Raw genomic sequence first — 15543 nt, forward strand, 5'->3', positions numbered from 1 at the left:
TGTCTTTAAACAACCAAGACACCCCTTGGACCCCTGCACCTGGCCCTATGTCCCCAAGGAGCTTGAGCCCAGGCCCACATAGGGAACCTACATTTCTATCCCACATGTCACTTATCTGTCTTTCATTCTTGACTTTTCACTGCATTTAAAGTCAATCATGCTCTACTGAGTTTCTGGGAATTTTTCTACTTCGGAGCAACAGACTGTGAGGATGCACACTTAAGGACTAAGCTTTTGTCTAGCACAACCACTAATCAGGACTCAGGATGCTTGTTTCTATTTCTTTTCCTTAGGTTTAGCAACTGTGTTTCCATGTGGAGAGTGAAGGCATCCGAAGATATCGAAGAGCAGCTTTTTTTTGGAACCGGAAGTTTCAATGATTGTGACCCAAGTGTGGCTGAGAAAGGACGTAAGAAGTAACTGCACAGCAGCTGCTAGGGTCAAATAAGAATATCATTTTAATCTTACTGGATTTGCATGAATTTGCAGTGATTCGTGAAGAACAAAAGAACGCTTCCCAGAGCTTCCTCAGGGCTACCAGCAAGCTCATTATTATTCTGGACCTGCCAAATGAATTCATTAATGTACAGGGTCATTTTAACATGAAAGTTTATTGTTTTCTAAGTATTTCAAAACTAAAATTTTCATTGGGCTACCAGAACTATAGCTTAAAGAGATCCTCCTTCCCTTATAAAGTATTATTATTTGATAGTGGGTACTAGGGAAGTGACATGGAGGGGGATTTGGAAACATATAGCTACCCAAAATATATACAGCTTTCTAGAAAAATCCATGTACTATAATAAAAGCTAATGTGCAGATTTTAAAGTTATGGAAACAGATCAACAGTTGCCTTGGGGAGATGGGAAGGGAGAAACGGAGACAGGAAGAGGAACTCTGATGGGACAGGGGAAATGGTGGTGGTGATAGGCATGTCCCCTGTGGTGACAGTGTGGTAAAAGGTATATACATACATCAAAGTATATCAGATTTTATAGTTCAAAATCTTTGTAAAGCTTATTGTATGTCAGATCAATAAAGCTTTTTGACTAAGCTTGAAATGACTGGGAAAAAGGTTTCTGGCAACCATTTTATTGCCTAAAGAATTCAAAGGATGAGGATAATTAAGAGAGTTTGGGAGTTGGAAGTCCAAGATAAAAGAATTGTTTCAGCATTATTATCTCTTTCAACAGTATTGAGAGTTTTAGTTCTTACCCTATTAGCTAAAAGAAACAGGTGAAATTGAGATAGAATTGTACTTTTTCTGAACTCAATATTCTTTCACAGTTGTCCTATTTATATTTAGAGGCGTGATAAAAAGAATTTGCAGAAAATAATGCTTTGTTTTATACTTTCCTATTGAGAAACTAATAATATATAATTAGGAAGTACTTTTTAATCCATGAACAATTTAATAGTGTTCCATAGGAGGCTTAATGCAGTGGTTCCACTATTGATATCACTTTGCAACTGTGCATAGATGGTACACATTTTACAAGCAATGACACAGTGCAAAAGAACAGACATGTTTATCCCTGCCCCTTACTAGATTAGGATCAGAAGGAAAGAAAAATAAATCAGGTTTGACAGTTGTTTAGAAAAACAAAAGAATGCCTGTGACTGACAGGTAACTTCTTCACTGCCTGGTCACCTGAATTGCCTACATCATGGGGCTTAATTTGCTTAAGATGCTGGACATGCTGGTTCATCACAGCAGTTTTTTTAAAAATGTATTCTTTTTTAGATTTCATTTCAGAAGAATAATTAAAACTAAATCTTCCTTAAACAACTTGTCACTTTCTTAAAAACAAAGGCTTCAACAAAAGACTTACAATCCATTATGCTTGTACAATTAGGTATTAAAGTTAAACAAAGTCAGATTTAACAATGACTCATGCAATATACAGTTTCAGTTGATCAATTTTATAAAAGAAAATCAATGAAAACTTAGAGGATTTAATCCTGCTTTGATCTGCAGTATTTCTAAGTGTCTGGGAAGCTTTTTGAAAGGGGGAAAAAAAAAACCAAACTCAAATGTTTTAATTTTAGCTCCAATGAAATTTTTTCATTTCCCCCCCAAAATAACATTTCTAGAGCACAAAATAGATTCATAATTGTTTAATTAGATACATTTTATATATCTGAAGATAATGGCTCCCATAGAAATAAACTAATACTTTGTACACAAACTTCATTTACTATGCCACATTCATAATATACCAACTCAAGCCAAGTGCAAACATTTATTACACCCCTGGTATGTGAGGAGCTCTGCTCCCACAAACACTTCATTATCTAGGATGACAAGGAACAAGATTAGACAAGATGGACAATTAAAATCCACAAGGTAGTAACAGAAATGTACATTAGATTATGATTATAACTCATCTCCATTCACAGCTGTAACCAGAACTAAGCAAAACAGTTTTATCAGTTTCCTCTTTAGCTCTGCCCCCCACTGCTCCCTGGGGTAGGAGCTAAGGATTATTAGTGGAATCGCTGAAAGGCATAAGGCCAGAATAATCAAGAGGAGCGAAGGGCTTGGAAAACAGCCAATCTGGCATCCCTTGTTTTGATAATCCCTTGGTTTCTCTAACCCAGAAAATTCATTTTGTATTTTTTTATGTAACATAAGACTGACATGTAGTATTAAAAAGTATCTCAATTTTTATAATTGCCTGGAAATTATGGGGCATTTTAGAGGAATCCATGAAAATAGTGACTTAATAAAAAAAAAGTAAAATAATAACAAAATTGGAGAGAAAATTTAGACCCTACATGACAGCATATGCAATCAAAATAATTAGTTTCTGATTGGCTCCCATGTGTTTGGCACATGCCATCGACCTGTTCAGTCTAGTCATGTCTACAGGATCAATTTCACTTATTTTTGCTGTCTTTAGCAGCAATGCCAAAAGATGAAGGAGCTTAGCAATAAGCATTGGGAGGTAGAAAGACATAAGTCCTCCTCTACCCTAGGTCATTTCAGGAGAAAAAAATGAGAAAAATTCCCATGAAATGAAAAAGTTTATACAAAATTCTAAGAAATCAATCTGATTTTTCAAGAGTGATCTAATTTTTATTCTATTCCTTTGCTGTTTAAAGCTAGTCCCAAAAGCTCCAACATTGGGTAGATGAAAATTCCAAACAAAAGAAGTCTCACAATTCCATAACCACCATAAAATATAAAGTAACTGAGGAGCCTTTGATGGAGTTTTGTGAGTTAGCTATGGTTAAGAGTATTAGCTAAAACCTAACTGATCACTTGAGCTGGAAATCTAATCAGGGTATCTAAAGCTCAAAAGAGATTCTAAATTGGGAAATCATAAAATATATTGATGATTTAAATAAATTTGATATTCTTCTCATTCTCATCTTGAAATCCTAACTAGCGTTTCAGGTCACTGCTGATAAACTTGCACTTAGTTCATTCATACAGCTTGAGCTTACCACTTAGTCAAGGGCATCTCTATAAGCTCATCTTTTAACCTACCAGCTAATCATCTCTACTACTAGGTGTAGTAGTTACTTCCCTGATGGACCTGCGTCTTCAGCTGCCGGCTACCCTACCTAATGTCTTACCTTCTCACTTTTGTACATGCCGTAACAATAGCTGGCAGGATCCTAATCTTTAGGCTATGTATCTTGAGACTGTTCAGAGAAATGCTAGTAAGTACAGAGACAGGCCACCTAAAATAGTGTTTAAAGCTTTACCGTCTCAGGAAAAGACTCCTATGATGATGGTGATAGAATTAGATAGATTCTAATTAAAATCAAAGGCATGTATCTCAGTATGCAGATAAAAGGTTGTCAAGATGAATGCGCAGAAAGTGAACTTATAAAGGAAAAAAATTATTGTGGAATAAGTCACCTACAGATTGGAGTGAAGCGAAGGCATTGAGAAGTCTGGGAGGATGCCTGTAAGGTGGAATGCTAGAGTCTAGCGATGCAGTAGGCAATTTACTTGAGAATGAAATTTCATTCTTAACCAATGGTACTGCACATATAATCCACAGACTCAGATAAAAGGAAGGTGGCATTTGAGGCTGACTACAACACTGCTCCACCTAGTGGACACTAAGGAGTTTCCTTAGCTCCCAGAAGTTTTGGTTTGACAGTGATTTAGCCCCAATAAGGAATGCTTTACTGAGAAGTAACACCAAAATCAACATTGCATAACAAAATGTAGAATGTAATGACCTACCTCTCAGAGTTCAAAATAACATTTAAAACCTAATGGTAAGAATCTAAGAATAAAAACCTAACTAAGATTAAAATATATGTAATTTTATAATTTTTTTGGAAAATCTCTAAGAGATTTTCAAAAAATATACAGGCATTTATATAGTCACCTACGTGCAGAAACTCAGGAATACTGATGCAAGTTTCCTACAAAAATCTCTGTTTATTAATGGAGGAAAACACAATTCTTGAACTATATGCAAAACATAATTCTGCTACCTCCCACCCCCGCCCCCCCATTTTTGTTGGGATGGATAGATTCCTTAGCTTAAGTTTTCTATGTCTGTCAATAGCAAGGCAAATGCTTTGTATTGTGATCATATATCCTACTGAATCATTTGATGAAAATATAAAATATAACTTTGCATAGAACTCACTCAAACAATGTAAATTAGCTACTAGCATTCTTGCTTCTGTTCCCCGTAGAATTCCACTATTGCCTATGGGTTGGGCAGAAAATAGAGACTTGAGTTACACTGTATTTCACTCAAAAAAATAGTTCATACAGTACTCCTAAGCCCACACAGAAACAGAAATACCATAAGCTTTTTGTTACTTCCTTCCACGATTCTAACATGGATGCCAAGTGTTCAAATCAAATACTGATTTTACCAACTGATCGGGTACACCCTAAGATTGGGCATAAGAGGGTGTGGTGAGGGAACAGAACTTGAGGAACAATGTGAATGCAGTGATCTACTTAGTGCACCTCTTCTGGCCTCGGAGATCCGAGATAGTAACCCATCCAAGTAAACTGATCAAAGTAATATGCATGTTGTTTACCTTTTTAATCCACTGACATTATCTCACAATTGCTCTGATCCTATAAAGTGAATCATGCTAGGATTCAAAAGACCTGTCCTTCACATAAACCTATGAATACACATTTACAAAATGATTTATTGTACATCTTTGCATTTCTTAAGGCATGAACAATGGCGTACAGATGGAACAGGTTCTGAGAAGCATCACGTCTTTTTTGACAAGGCCAGCACAAGCACACCACATCTAACAGACACTCTGGAGGGCCCCTCTGGCGCCTGCCGTGGCTCCGGAGCTCCTACCGTGGGGGACAGCGCTTCCCGAAAAAGGACCAGACACGTGGTTTATGTCACGTTGCTTTACACCTTTCTGGATCAGCTTTAAGCACCAGTTACAGTTCATTTTTCTTTACAAACTCTTCAGGCTTTGGGTTTTATATTCTGCTCCTTTATTCTGCTTTTCGAGAAGAAGGATATGGATTTTTTTTTTTTTTTTTAAGGAATATGGTTGCAGCAAAACAGAAAGGATCCAAAAGTGGTCAGGGGCCTTGTCTAATGCACTTCTGAAAGTCCATTATAAAGATGAATAGAAAAGCAAATGATCGGTTTTTAATCGACCCGGAAACCACGCGGAGCTCTAAGAAACATACTTGTGCATAGTTATTTATTCATTCAGAGCGTGATATGTTGGCTAGCTCTACATTCGTTTTACCAAAGAACAGGACTGTCTACTTTGCTAAACCCAGGCTCCTTTCTCAGCTCCCAATAGGTGTCATTAGAAACCCAGGCTTCTCTTTGATTGGCATCAATCACTTTCCTGTGAAAACATAAAAGTAGCATCAAACACAAATAACATCAAAACCGCCTACGGGACCCTGTCCTGTAAATGAGCTGCATATAAGCAGTACTTGAAATTAGTGTCCTATCTAAGTTTTGATGACTTGACTCATTAGACCAGAAACAAGTTCATTTTCATTGTTAAACATTTAAAATGGAAGTATGGGTGTATGTAGGGTCATGAGGAGAGCTGTCTTGGGCAGGAATAAATCATCTTGGGGGCTAGGGGGCGGGGAGGGAATGAAGTGCCCCCAAGTAGTGTGTACAAAGACTGCAACTAAGACTTCACCCCCTGACCCAGATCAATCTATTTCACTTTTGGGGTAATAGTAAGCAACCTTAATAATTCTAAGGACCTATGCAGGGTCTGTATCTAAAGAGCCCACTTCGACATTTAAAGGCCAAAACTCCATTTCCACCCAAGGAGGACACAAGATGGAAACTATGAAAGATTTGAATGCTATGAAAGACCAGTTCTTTCATTCTGGCTCAAGATAGTAACAGATGGATTTAGAAACTACAGATTAATTTGTGTGATATATACATAATCCCATAATAATCACACCACAACCAAATCTGGGTGACAGAATTAAAATGAAATACTAATGAAATCAGGATGACTTGTGTGGGCACGCATCCCACCCAGTCTCTGAAGAAGGGAGTGGGACACATTTCCATCATTCTAAAGGGGGTAGCTGAAGGACCAAGAATGCTCTGGACAAGAACACACACCTCTTTTTGCTGCCCACTCCCCCAAACACGAGTCATTGAGGGGAACTGATTTTTGTGACTATAAATTTTTACAAGTGCAAATCTGATTCAGTATCTCATTGCCAAAACAAAAGCTACCAACATCCGTTTAATTTTTCTAAACTTCACGTTCCCTGGACTCAAAATGCCCCTTCATTTATTTTTTTTAACCTGGAGTTTCTCATTGTGGCAACCATTCACAACATGTGAATGTGTTATAGGAGTGAACTGACTTACTTAAAAAATTTTGGTATATGTTCAAGGTTGTTTTCTTCCATGTATCGTCTTCGAGATCTCTGGAGTTCTTCTACTCTTTGTTTTTCTGCTGCAGCAGCTTCTAAATTTCCTTCTTCCAAAAATCTAAGCAGAATGTAGTTATTAATCTTTTAATCCATCATCCTCTTCTCAGAGAATAAAATAATCTCAATAGCACAAAATGACATTCTGTTGTTGAGGACCAACAGAATAAACAGCACGGCCCTGATGCAGCCCTTCACCCCTGCCTCCGGCTATAATTCCTCTGCCCACCCATCTGTGAATGCACTTCTAGTGCAGGTGACCTGAGTTGTCACCCACAACATCAGAATGAAGGCTGGGGTGAAAGGAGAGTGGTTCAGTTTAGGGGTTCTACATCTTGGTATTTTCTGGAAGGCTGGAGAGCCCAGGTTACACAGCTGGTCCTCCCAATTCATGCTCCTTTTCCATTTTCTCAAAAAGCACTTGTTAGATGTTAGCGGATTGAGGATGGTAAATGGCTGTTCATCACCTATTTTTAGAAAAGATTGAGAGGGAAGGAGTTTTCCTGTTTGATTGGAGAGAGTAAAACTGATGAACAAAAGAAAAGGTAGCAACTGGGGAACATTACAAAAGGAAGGGAATGAATGGTAAATGAAATTCAGAAAAGGAATACCGAAATAGAATTGAGAAAGAAAAAGCAGATCCAGTGATGATTTGCAAATATTTAAATTTCAAAGTAGACTAAAGTAGAGTTGCAATATGATACACATTTTAGAGGATGTTTATTGATAAATTTGAATGTCAAACAGTAAGACTACATGTCTAAAAAGAGAGAGGATATAAAAGAATTAAACAGTAGAGCATTCAATACTGGGAATAGTTTGGCAGAAGATAGATAAAACCACAAAGGCACTGGAAAGAGAAAACCATCTTGGGTGGAATCTGTGTGGCATGTATAATTTTGGAAAAGGTAAAACAAATTCTATAAGGATGGTCAGCGTGTGTACAGAACGATATAAGAATTTTATTTTGTTTTATTTTTATTTTTTTATGCATACAAGAGCTGAGGTGTGGAACAAAAGTGTGGGGAGGGAGAAGGGAGATTCACCAGACAAAAGAGTGGGGAGCAGAACAAGTGAATGTACTGAAATACACTGCTGAGAGGAGCAGTGTGCGAGACAGAAGAGGTCTGCTGAGGCCCAAAGAATAATTCTAAAAGGGAATCAGGTGTGAAAAGTGCTCTGCTTAGGGTCCAACTCATACACTGTGAGATCAAAATCATATTGGGTATGAGCCCAAGCATTTCCAGATGCCCCTATAATATATCTCTTATTTTTCAGTTTAAAAGATACTTCATGTTATAGAATTATTGAAATAAAGAGGTAAAAACGCTTGATGACAAGTGACTGCATATAGCAGAACAAGAATTCATGATTTTGCAGGCATTTGGTACAGTCTGGGTTGGTGCTGGGAGAAAGCGTTTTGTTAAAAGACATCTAGGGGCCCTCCCTGGTGGCGCAGCGGGTTAAAGCACGGCACTGAGAAGCTAAAGCCATTTCCTCATGAGTTCGATTCCCGCCTGCCCCGGAGGTGACCACATGGCGTGGCAGACCTCTCCTGACCCACCCGCTGCTCCCCTCAGCAGTGTACGTCGTCGATCTGCCTGTTCTGCTCCCCGCTCTGTCTCTGGTGAATTCTCTCACCCTCCGCATCTCTGGCCTGTACCCCAGTTCTGTACAAATAAATAAATCTTTAAAAAAAAAAAAAAAAAAAGACATCTAGGGAGAACTTTTTGTTGAGCTGTCCTTATGATCATCTAATGGATACTGCTCTACTTGGGTAGAAGACTCAACTACTGCTTAGTCAATAAAGAAATAAATGAATGGTTCAATAAACAAATAAATAAGTGATAGTGGTGAATAAGGCCTCAAACACAAACACATGTACAAGACCTTGTCACGATCTTGAATACCATCGTGATGCTCACCTTTGATCTGGTCGGAATCGGGCATCTGTTGGCGGAAGGAGATCTTTTAGTACAGGATCTAACTCATTGAGTTCAATCGCAAACCTTGTGAAGCCGTAGTAGAGCTCATAATTGGTTGGCATGGAACCTGGAATGAGGCCAACAAAGGACTCTTAGTAAGAAAAGGCCTAGGGAACTTGCAGAAGCTGACTCAATCCCGGTGCCTGATTAACATTTTTAGTCATTAACATTAGATAGGAATTTTTATTTTTATTTTCTTTAGGTTATGAATTTTAAAGTGAATTAATTGGTTATAGTTTGCTAGAAGGGAAACTTTATGTTAATTATCAGAACGGATGGATTTATGTATTTAATAAAATTCAGACTTTAAAGTAAAATTTTGCACACAAAGTAATCTTCACTGGTTAAACGGTGCCATGATTTTTCTTTCAAATATTTAACCAAGTAACTCTGCACCAGGGTGATTAACTAAAGACATTAAGATTTCATGAGAACTGCAATTTACTTCCATTTGGAAAAGAAAAACATGCAGAGCTAAATTAGTATTTATTGGCATTTTAAAACTCAAAAGCAGGATCTTTGTATACTCTGCTTATTGATATATTTCAAGTTCCTAGAACAGAGTCTGATGCATAGTCAATAAATACTCACCCAATAACTGCTGAATGAATGAACTAACTACTCTAATAGCAGGAAATTTAAGTACTCACTGAGATCTCTTAGGAAACCAACAACTAAATTTAAAGATAGGGATTATCTGACAAAATTCCAATGAAAATCAATGTCATTTGAAACTTGTTTCATTTACACTTGATATTCAATTACATGATAGTGTATTATCAGAAATCTCTTGGTGTCTTTATTAAATGTCAACATATTGCAGCCCTTTGTTGCTCAAGTGAAAAGATTATTTGTTCTACTAAAATGTTGAATTTTGGGGCTATATATGTTTGGAGGCTTTCCTTGGATTTAATGAATACCAGGATTAAATAACATGAGTAAGGATTTAAGTTGGTATATTTCAATTATCCAAACTCTTAACTAAATATACCTTGCTTTTGAAATGTGGAGATGACACATACAGTAATTTTAACTGAAGTCCAATTTCTGATGTTATATCTGAGATTTGACCTAAAGTTTAGAAGTCCTTATCATCAGAGATCAAATACTGGGACTTAACTTCCATGTTAAGTATGAACATAACTTATTCTAAGTGCTTCAAGTATATTAAATAAAACATTCTTTGGTTTAGCAGTATATTAACATTTTAAAAATAATTTTCTTACATACTTGTTAATTTTGGGACAGTATTTGTTTTCTTCACATCCCTGTAGAAAGATGTGAAGCCATCACTGTAGTCCCTTGTGCTCTTCCCTCCTGTTTTGAGCTCCCTTCCTCCCCCTCCCCTGCAGCATGTCTCAGATCTGTGGTCAGCTTGCGAGTTTTGTCTCTTTCCTGACCCTTTGTTCAGTTTCTCTATATTCCACATATAACTAAAACCATCTGGCATTTCTCTTTTTCCTTCTGCCTTTATTATTTTTAAAATTTATTTTATACATATTTTACATTTACATCCTTTTTCATTTTTAGACAATGTATGCTTTCTCCTCTCAGGTATAGCCCCTGTGAAGTACCCACCACCAATTCACCTGTGCCCCATCACCAAAATCCCATGTGCTCTTTCTTCCTCTGTGTTGATCCTTCTCCCTCCTCCTTCCCTGCAGAATGTCTCTGATTTTGATTTTTAATTTATTATAATTACTTATATTCTCCAGGCCCTTATTTGTTTCCTCCACATTTTTGCTGTAAGTGAAACCATCCAATATTTTTCTTTTTCTTTTTGGCTTATTTCACTGAGCATGATCCCTTCCAGCTCCATCCATCTTGCTGCAAATGGCATGAGTTTATCTTTTTTTGATTTCTGAGTAATATTCCATGTATTTGTATATTACATCTTAATCCAGTCACCTTTTTTGGGGCATTTGGTTGTATCAATAGCTTACCTAGTGTAAAAAGTGCTGCAATAAATATAGGGGTGCAGGTGTCCTTTTGAATTAATGTTTTTGTGTCCTTTGGGTAGATGACTTTAAATAAAACATTCTTAATGAAGAATATGCACACTTACTGACAATCCCTTTCTTCTACCACTCGCCACGTCCTCTAAGACAGGATATTCATGCTGGTCTCACCTGGTCTCCAGATGCACTTTGCCGAGGGCGCCACACCGCAGTAAAGCCCTTCATGCCACTTCCCGAACAGCCGGTGCACCACCTTCCCCTCCTGATCTATCACGACGCCCTGGACTTCATTCACATTAGAATTCCAATAATTCACCTGAAACAAGCAAATTCCAATTAAAACACCTAATCTCTAATAATATCGATCATGATCATTGCACAGGGAAAATTTTTTTGACTCTGAAGTTACTCATTCAAATCCTATCTAGAAATCTGTCTCAAAATGTTTGGTATGTGGAGGAATGGCTACCTAAGTGCTTGTCGGCTTAACTTTTAAGAAATGGATGATCTCTATGCCTTGTGCTAGCATGGAAGTATAACTCAGAAAAGGTTCAGTTTCCACTTTAATAATCCACAATTAATTTATAGACTAGTCATTTATTCCTCAGATCTTTCTATCTCAAATTTTCCTTTTGTGCATGGACTTTAGTGAATTTCAATAGGCACTATTCTTAGAAGTAATTTGTGAAGTAATTTTCACAATATCTGAAACTAGCTAACTTTCAGCATGAGGATCCCTCTTTCAACTGCGCTGCTTCCCAAGGGGTGATAAGTCTGGGGATTTATATGCCTGGATTCCACATTCCTTTCCAAATCCAAGTAGGTCAAACCCCAGATTCCCTGTTCATGTGAATCTAAGTTGATGCCACAGCTCACAAAGCCTTGTCCTAAAAAGACAGGCCAATGCACACATCTTTAAGCCTGAGGGGTGGCCAGTGTGGCCAGCTGAGGGCACTGTGACAGGAGGTGGGACTGTGGGCTGGATTGCCTAAGTGACTGATGTGTGAAGCCCATCGAAATGCAGGATAGAACTGGTGATGGAAAAAAGGTGGTAGGCTGTGAGGCAGGACTGATTCTCTTGCTTTGTTAGGTTTCTAGGCCTTGCCGGTTTTGTTATAAAAGGTATACTTGTCAAGGTGAAAGGACAGAACATACTTTACTTGGTGGTTTTTAGGCCTGATTTATAGATCTTAAATATTTACGCAGATGATATGGGAATTTCTGTTTATACTCTTGGCCTAAGCTCTGCAAATGTTAGGAGCACGCCTCATGGCCTCTAACACTAAGTGCACACATTTATTATTATCTCATAGTCTGAGCAAATAATGATCCTGGCTCTTCAATTCCGAGTTACCCTAACAAGTCTATAGAAAAAGAAGAAAATAATCTAGAAGTAATAAAGATATTCAATTAAAACTAACATGACCTTCCAATATGGCTTAGGAGGATTTGACTAAGCAGAAAAAATTTTAGGTTTTAAGATCTGTATATTACTTGTTTATACCAAATTAGAATAATACTAGAAGAAAAACAATAAAGGGAATGTGTGGAGTTTCAATTCCACACTGACTTTCACATCACCCTTAAATAAACATGGGGGTGACAATGTACTCAGATCCTCAAGTATCATCATGTTGTTCAACTTTGTCTTATTATAATATTGATGTGAAACAATAAATAAATTGACTCCTGGCCATAGACACAGTCTATAAATTTGCAGGTTCTTCCCATGTCTTCCCATGTCCATGTGGGGTTTCCTCTGGGTGTGTCTGTTTCCTCACACATCCCAAAGATGTGCCTGCAAGGTCCACTGGCAGGTCCTGATGGTCCCAGGGGGTGAGTGTGCCCTGTGACAGGAGGCTTGTTTCCACCATGGGCCCTAAGCTGCCAGGATAAGTGCTAGTCACCCAATGTTCTAGAAAAAGTGGGTGGGAAGAAAAGTGAGTGAACACAATTTATGTTTAATATTAGAAGGACTTTTGTATCTTTATCTAGAAATTTGGTGGTATTTTTATGACCACAGCACTTAATTTGCACTTAATTATGGTCACAGTACATAATTCTTACTTGTATCAATTAGATTATGGTAAAATTAATTTCATTTTACATCATCTTGCTTAAAATTGCAGTTTTCAAAAAACTATTGACAACTTACTGTGCATTCCACTTCAGGTAAGAGAGACTGAAGGATAATGGTGGTTTGTAGATATTTCTATCCTGACTTCTTTTCTTATTAAAAGATAATGCTTTTTGTTGAAGTTATTTGGATTAGAACAGTGGAAGAGTTGGATAAACACAGTGAGGACTAGCTGTCATCCACGTATTCCCAGAATATGGCAACTATTTTATAATTAGTTCCCTAAAATAAGATGATTTGCTTATGTTTTAATCAGGCAGAAACAAAAATATACCTCAGAAGACTTGTTATAGACAAGAAGTGTTTTCTGGAATTTTACTTAATAAACTGGCTAGCTGCTAAAAAAAGAAAACTCTCTAAAAGCAATTGTTTTCTGTTATGGAATGTTGCCCCTTTTGTCCTTCATAAATTCAGAAGACCATCTGCACTCCATCAGTTGGGTCTGCTTTCTTATCTAAAATATCCTTAAGGAGCAACAACACAGGACAGACTCACCATTGCTTATGGTAACTGTTTTCATTTTCTCTAGGAACACCTTGATTGTAAGATATTATTTTTGCTTGATTGTAAGATATTATTTACCTTGATGAATGTGAGTTTGCAAATGCAAACACTGCTTTTAGTATTTCTAATGGTTATTTCTCCATAATGTTCTATCCATCTCCTCCCACTGAGAATGTTGTGTATACACGTGGTGACTTTATTCCACACATAGCAATCTCCATACCTTGCGAAAAATACAACATTGATTAAAAACAACAAAAAAAGGTCACAAACACTACTATTGCTACTAATGGGCACATCTTTTTGGCCAATGCTGCCTTTCCCCTCATTTCCCTCTCATTTCCCTGTTGAAAGTCTCCATGTGGTCAAGAATATTTATTACATGATTTACTCACTTAAGGGACATTTTGCTGTTTTCCATGGGTAGGATGCTACACTTATGATTGCATGGAAAAGAAGGGACCCTTGTATATAAAATGCCAGCCAGGGCTCTCCCTGGTCGCGCAACGGATAAAAGCACTGCATTATGAAGCTCTCTGAAGCACTGCAGCAGAAGTTCTATCCCCCGCCAGGGACCTGACACACCCGGGCATGGCAGACCTCTCCTGGACTGCCTGCCACTCCCCTCAGCAGTGTACCTTATCAGTCTGCCTGCTCCCCACTCTATCTCTGGTGAATCCTCTCACAGCCCCTGCACCACTGGCGTGTACCCCAGTTCTGTATGCATAAATAAATACATCTTTGAAAAAAATAAAAAAAGCTAGCCAGTGCAGTGATGAGAAGAGGTTGGCGCCTGGGGTTGCCCTGGGAACAGAGACTGTGAAGAGAGAGGTAGGGAACTTTGGGGCATCTGCAAAAGCTCTCCTGGCTTTGTTTGGGATCCATTTTCAGAGCATTAGTGAAGTTCACAGAAGCTTTGGTCAGACAGGGAAATGGCCCATGGGCACATTCTTGAGTTGCAAATACTCATTTCTTATTTAGAAGAGCGGGTAAGAAGATAAGATGCAAGTAGCCTACCTTGGAAGCATGACATTCAGTGTTCCAACAGGCAGGATTTCCATCGACTTTCCCCAGAACTTGTTTTTCCATCTGATATCTGAATGACGTAAGTGGGAGACTAGAATCACATCCTTCAGATCTAATCATTTATTCTATAAAAACTAACTTTTGTATTATACATGACAGCTCACAAGAAACTTTTGTGATGACAATTGATTCTACATTACTGATTTAACATGACAGGTCCCTGAGGACCCAAGGTGAAAAAATTAACTGTGAGCCAAAAAAATTTCTATCCAACTTTCTCCTTTATACTCCATACATATTTTCAATTAAAAAATGGGAAAAGTCTGAAGTAATATTTCTGTGTATAATTTATATTGACATACAAATATATTCCACTGTACTTTAATGTTTGATTAATTTTCTAAATTTTAGCTAGATGGTGAAAGGAATATATATTATATATCTATATATGTGTGATACACACACACACACACACACACACACCCCTATAGATATATGTATATAATGAGGTGTATAGGATAATCAGTAAATGGTAAAAACACTATATACACACATTTATTCGAGGAATTACAGCATTTAGAAGACTAGTAAAAAAAATGTCTAAAAGCAGGCAAAATTTATGAGAAGAGGTGTTAGCTAATGAACATGTTCTTGCCCAGTTGTTAAGATAAAGCCCAAGGCCCAACACCTCAACTCACATATGGGCTTTATCTTTTACTTGTGGAAACTCTGATTTACCTGTGCACTTATAATAATTGCCAGGGTTGCATTTGGATGAATTAACAGAGCTTACTACTATCTCCACAAAATTTCTGATTCTGTGTTATAACCATGAAATGACTGGTTTTCTTATTTTGTAAAGTGCACTTATAATGCTCTATCGTGTATTTTTAGGTTGAGAAGAAGTCCCTTCCAAATGAAATAGTAAAACTACTTCTACTTAGTGGTCCAATTTACAGATGTATTTTTTTCTTTCTAGACAAGTATAGGACCTTTTAATTTTAAACAGGTTTGTAATTCTGATGGACATTGATGTAGCAGAGA

At 37.5% G+C, this 15543-nt stretch overlaps 1 protein-coding gene across 3 annotated transcripts in view; it reads right to left on the bottom strand.

Moving 5' to 3' along the window:
* Positions 1–2020: 2020 nt before the first annotated feature.
* OSBPL6 (oxysterol binding protein-like 6) overlaps positions 2021–15543 on the bottom strand; it is a 187578-nt gene continuing 174055 nt past the window's right edge. For all 3 annotated transcript variants that reach the window (XM_004674483.2, XM_012727374.1, XM_012727368.1), the window contains 6 exons: positions 14491–14569; positions 13552–13696; positions 11004–11148; positions 8815–8941; positions 6828–6950; positions 2021–5820 (listed from right to left, as the gene is read on the bottom strand). In XM_004674483.2, coding sequence (XP_004674540.1) covers positions 5712–5820; positions 6828–6950; positions 8815–8941; positions 11004–11148; positions 13552–13696; positions 14491–14569 — 728 coding nt within the window. In that variant the 3' untranslated portion in view covers positions 2021–5711. The remainder of the gene's footprint in view (positions 5821–6827; positions 6951–8814; positions 8942–11003; positions 11149–13551; positions 13697–14490; positions 14570–15543) is intronic.

This window comes from Condylura cristata, unplaced genomic scaffold (genome assembly GCF_000260355.1).
Source record: "Condylura cristata isolate star-nosed mole 26May11 unplaced genomic scaffold, ConCri1.0 scaffold00002, whole genome shotgun sequence".
In the NCBI taxonomy this organism is placed as follows: domain Eukaryota; kingdom Metazoa; phylum Chordata; class Mammalia; order Eulipotyphla; family Talpidae; genus Condylura; species Condylura cristata.